At 60.7% G+C, this 5,064-nt stretch overlaps 2 protein-coding genes across 2 annotated transcripts in view; one reads left to right on the plus strand and one right to left on the minus strand.

Moving 5' to 3' along the window:
* The window catches only part of CCDC64 (coiled-coil domain containing 64), an 82,893-nt gene extending 79,720 nt beyond the window's left edge, over nucleotides 1–3,173 (plus strand). Inside the window, exons 11-15 of the mRNA XM_010828835.1 lie at nucleotides 46–668; nucleotides 1,268–1,393; nucleotides 1,514–1,596; nucleotides 2,587–2,684; nucleotides 2,996–3,173. Coding sequence (XP_010827137.1) covers nucleotides 46–668; nucleotides 1,268–1,393; nucleotides 1,514–1,596; nucleotides 2,587–2,684; nucleotides 2,996–3,173 — 1,108 coding nt within the window. The remainder of the gene's footprint in view (nucleotides 1–45; nucleotides 669–1,267; nucleotides 1,394–1,513; nucleotides 1,597–2,586; nucleotides 2,685–2,995) is intronic.
* The window catches only part of RAB35 (RAB35, member RAS oncogene family), a 23,324-nt gene continuing 19,920 nt past the window's right edge, over nucleotides 1,661–5,064 (minus strand). The window contains exons 8-9 of the mRNA XM_010828836.1: nucleotides 4,977–5,064; nucleotides 1,661–3,845 (exon numbers count right to left, since the gene is read on the minus strand). Of these exons, the coding sequence (XP_010827138.1) occupies nucleotides 3,717–3,845; nucleotides 4,977–5,064 (217 nt within the window). The 3' untranslated portion in view covers nucleotides 1,661–3,716. The remainder of the gene's footprint in view (nucleotides 3,846–4,976) is intronic.

Consider the following 5,064-nt stretch of genomic DNA (forward strand, 5'->3'; position numbering starts at 1 on the left):
CTGGGGGGCCGCGTCCTCGGGAGCCCCGGCCGCCTCTGAAGGCAGCTCTCACCGGGGCGGCCCGAGCCGTGTCCCTACTGCCGGGCCCGTCCTGGGGTCTACCACCGCGGAGCGGGGCTCAGGCTGCTTCCAGAGCGGCTGCCGTGCCCGGCTCCAGGCACTGCTGCCCTTGAGCAGGGAGAGAAGCGGAGGCCCACTCTACGCACCGAGGCCGCAGCTGCCCACCGCGGGGGGCCTCCTCCTGCTGGGTACCAGGCCCGGGCCTGGATCCAGTCCTCCCACAGCCCCGGCCCAGCAGGCGGCCCCTCACCCACGTGCATGCACCTCCAGGCCCCGGCCTGTGGGCCTGACAGCTGGCTCTTCGGCCACAGCGGGCCCGGCCGTGGCTGAGGCCGTCCCCAGCCTCAGAGGAAGCTGCCTCCCCGCGCTCTGCTGCAGGCCTTCCTCCTCGGCAGGGCCCTCTGCAGGCTCAGCCCTCTCCCCTTCCCGGTGCCGGGCAGAGGGCGTTCCAGCCCCCCCAGCCCCCCGCATACCCAAGTTCTCGGCTCGGCCGAGCACGTCCAGGCCACAGGACGGCTCCAAAGGGGTCTGCGCTCAGCCATGCCGCCAGGCAGCGTCAGCTCCACAGGGTGGACGTCTCCAGAAACTGCCCACCAGGCCCACGGAAGGTCACCCCCAGCGACCTCCCACTCCTGCTCATCCTCAGCAACCGCTTCACCTTCTCTGCTGAGGCCCCGACTCGGGACTCAGAGGCACCGGGCTGAGGCCGCCCTCAAGCTGCTTTACAAGGATCATCTTCCTCCCTCACGGGGAAAGCACAGCAGGGATGAGTGGAAAGAATGTACCTACAGATATGTACAGACGCAGTGCTGTACAGACACAGTGCTGTAATTTTGTATGTAGCAACCATGTAAATACATGTATGGATTTTATAATATACATATTATATATGAATCTATAAAGGCATATTTTTAGAAAAACAGCACACCACTGCTTCTTTTGAAAATAGTCTAAGAATAAAATGAATTTCTACAGAGCTTCCCGCCTCAGTCACTGGGTACCTGGGTGGTGTCTGGGCAGAAGGCAGAGTATAGTTTCTATCCGCTGGCTGGTTATGCAAAGGCAGAGTCCTCCACGCACCTGGGGGGTCACCTCATATGTTGGCACCAAGTCAGTGGACTCAGCCAGGAAGAGGCGTGCGCACACCCTCCACCCAGAGAGTGAAGGCAGGCATCAGGGACAGCTGTTCTGTGAGCTGTGACCCAAGGTGCCACGTCCACCCTGGCCCTGGGTTCTTGGCCAGCACTACAGCTGCCTGGCTCCAGGCACCAGGCCCCAGCAGCGCCGCTGACCAAGCCCCAGGCAGACCTGACAGCTCAGCAGAAACCTCGAGGTAGAAAGAAGTCACTATAGGCACATCCTTCCAGAAGGAGAAACACGGCGCTTCCCCTGGCGTCTTTCTTACCGTGTGTCAGAAGGGGGAGCTCAACCTGGACCCACCTTTCGCGGACAGAGCCACCCTGGCTTCTGAAAGTGTCCCCGGGCCTCGACGGACACCTGTGCGGGACTCAGAACAGACAAGGGCTGGACCAACGGGTGGGTAGCAGCCAGGCCCACCCGGAGCACAGCTGGAGGAGAGCAAACAGACCCTGCAAGAAAATTTGGCAGCTTGAACCTTTATTTTTAGTATTTTTTTTTTAAAAAGCATAATTAGAAACTTTCAATACAGAAATAATCCTAGCAAACCATTTAAAAGTGTTGTTGTTTGACAGGAAGTTCACATCAGGTCCACCAGGACGCTGGTCCAGCCCTGAGTCCCCCCCCACTCCCACCCCCCATTCATGCGTGAGACACTCCGCGGACGGGCACGCTGCCATCACCAAATCTCCCCCCACCTGGGTCTGGGTGTCCAGCAGCTGAAGCCACGGAGGCTTCTTGCCTGCTCTGGCAACTTGCAGGACGCCCCCCACTTATTGCCTAAATCTGCAAGCTCTGCCACACCTGCGTCACCTGAACGCTCAGGGCTGAGCCCCGATTCTCCACGTCCACCGGGGACCTGGGGTGGCTGGGACAGTCCTGAAGACAGGCGGCGCTGTGGCCCCACGCACCCAACCCGACGGCTGCCTACTGCCAGCCCCCAGCCCCGCAGCACCCCCACCTCGTCCCATGGCTCCAGAGTGAGGAAGGCCTGTCACCCCGATATGCGGGCTTTCGGCAGTCTGGGGGGAAGTGGAGAGAGAGGTCAGACGAAACCCCCTTTTATTGATTAAAAACCCATCAACAGTGACATGGGAAATCTGCAGTGAATCTGTGATGTGATTGTCCAGTCAGGGCTTGACCTGGAAATGTAGGAAAGGAAATCTAGTAAAACACATCATGGTGCTGAAATAAATTATTCCCAGGTTACATGATCTTTTAGGGGAAAGGTGAGTGTCGAGGGGGAGAGGGGGTGACCATAATCAAGTGCAGAAGACCCTGATCGTTCCTCCAAGGGCACCAGGGCGAGTCACGGCTGGCGCCCAGCCCAGGCGGCCATTCCCTACCACCCGGCCAAGAAATTCTCATGCTGCCTTTGTACTAAAACAGTCCCATTACGGGCCCAAGGCTGCCTACATCCAGCTCAGAGGCACCATCCCCAGGGCCCAGTGGCCCAACACCCGCTCCCCCACACTGAGGGATGCCAGGTGCTCATCAGAGACCCGGGACTCCAAGGGAGGCCCCTCCTTTCCCACCAACAAATGGCCAGGAGCCCAGCTCCACAGCGACAGGAAGCCATTCATTTTTTCTAAAAACACTGGACCCAGAGTGGGGAGGCCGCAACTTTTGCTGCTGTGCCAACCAAGCCTCAGGAAGAGAGAAAAAAAGTATGAGGAACTTAATTCATTTGATTTGGCTTCACTTTTATCAGTTAAAATGACACTCCTTAGCAGCTCCCCCACTGGCAAGCCCATCTGTGCACAAACACACCCCTACCTTTCTGTTGGAACCCAAACAGGTTGGTATATCAGAAGCCACAGCTCCCCTGGGTTATAGCTGAGGCGTCTGAAAGGCAGGACGAGAAATTTGTGGGCCAAAGGGCAGGAGTGATCTCTCCTCTGGAAGCGAAGGGCCAGACCTCCAGGGGGACCCTGGGGCCCACCTCAAGGCGGGATCCCCAGCTGCCGGAGCGGTGACGGGGCGGGATGGGGGCCGGCCCTCCACGCGGGGGAGATGCTGATGCCGGTGAGAGAGAACAAGTCCCGTGGAGCCCACGGCACCAGCCCAGGTTGGCAAAAGGTACGTGTTCTAGAACGTGATCCTGTCCTCTCCGGAAGCTGCTGGCGGTAAGTCGGGGTGGGGTGGGGAGGGGAGGGGGTGTTGCAGCAGGCTGGCACGAAGGCGGCAAGAGCCGGAGCGGGATGAGGGCGGCGCGCTGGTTAAAGCGATATACACTATGTACAGACTCCGGTTAATCAGTCCGCTCAGCTGGCAGCGTCCTTACCAGCCCGGGCACTCGGCCGGGGGACAGGGGCGCCGGAAGGGAAGGTCAGGCCGTCCCACACCTTCTTGGCACTCGAGATGGGGGAGGAAGTCCCGACGGCACCTCCCGGTACAAAAACGTGAAGAGAATTCTTTAAATAACGGCACGGAACTGAGACTGTCCCCCAGGAGAGGAGCCCCCGGCCAGGGGCGGGGGGGCACGGCAGCAGCGCAGTCTCTGCAATGGGCTGGGGGCATTAGCAGCAGCGTTTCTTCCGTTTACTGTTCTTCGTGAGCTTCACCACGTCATTCTGTTGCTGCTGCTGCTGTTTCGCTAGGTTGTCCTTCTTTGCCCGGAGGACCAGCTCTGTGATGCAGTTGAACATCTGTGAGGGTGAAGGAAGCAGGGCCGCCTCAGACCCGGGAGGAGACCCTGTCACAGCTGCGCCCCCCCGCCCCGTGCTGGTCAGCGCGGCCTCTCCCGCCTCCCCGGGCCCAGCCTTCCAGTCCACTGGGGGCTATTTCTGTACTTCTGTCTTCAAGCCCCATCTAGAAGGCGATGCTACAGAGGTCAGAAAGGAAAAGCATCAAAGACCTCTGAGCTGTCTCAGGGAAGTCAGCCTCAGGGATTTTCCAGCCTTTCTGTGAAAGGATAGAGAGCTCCTTTCCTTCAGCTGACACCTCAGACGACACAGATAAAGGTGTCCCTGAACTGGTGACAAACCAGAAGCAGCTAGAATCTGCCCACTCCACACTACCTCACCGCACGGCCCACTGAGAACCTTCCCCAGACCACCCAAGACCACCCGCAGCCCCCTCCACTCCTGGGGAAGGAATCAAGTACAACCTAGGGGGCAGGGCTCACCCCTCCCCAACCTACACGAGAATGGGGGAGCCTGGAAAGGGCTCAGGGCCCTGCCGCAGGCCCCTGGGGGAAAGGCCCACGGTGTGACCCCAGCCGGACGCAGGGGCCCAGGGTCCCCACTGCTGGGTGGCTTGTGTCCCAGGACGCAGAGTGGATCAGCCCCCTGGACCTCTGGGCTCCAAGCCCACGGGCAGGACCTTCCCGAAAGCTCCCAAGCACTTCCAGCAGCCCTGGCACATGTGGTACTCGACCCGCCTGGGGCGTACTCGGGGCCGGCCTCGACACCCACCAGAGCTCTGGAGGCCACAGCAAAGCAAGCTGCTCTGCAGGCCAAGGCCCAAGGAAAGAAAGCCAGAGAGCAGAGCGGGGAGAGAGGGCAGTGGGGGGCGGGGAGGACTGAGCGGACGCGGGCTCGGCTGAGGGCAGGCCCACGTCTGAGGCAGCCTCTCCCTCAGGACTGCTGAGGTGCGAGGTGGCCCCGGCAGGGAGATGCCCGGACACGGAGCCTGGTGCACACAGCAGGTACTCGATCAGTGGCCGCTAAGACGATGCTGTCGACTACCGGCCCGGGTCAGCCAAGGCAGAGTGGGGAGCCGGGGTTGGGGTGGGGAGCGTGCCCGCGCTCCCAGCCCTTCCGGCGCGGGGGCCTCACCTCTTCCACGTTAACGTTCTCCTTGGCGCTGGTCTCAAACAACTGGATCCCCATCTGCCCGGCGAACTTGTAGGCGTCTTCCGTCTCC

This window comes from Bison bison, unplaced genomic scaffold (genome assembly GCF_000754665.1).
Source record: "Bison bison bison isolate TAMUID 2011002044 unplaced genomic scaffold, Bison_UMD1.0 scf7180017864495, whole genome shotgun sequence".
Classification (NCBI taxonomy): domain Eukaryota; kingdom Metazoa; phylum Chordata; class Mammalia; order Artiodactyla; family Bovidae; genus Bison; species Bison bison.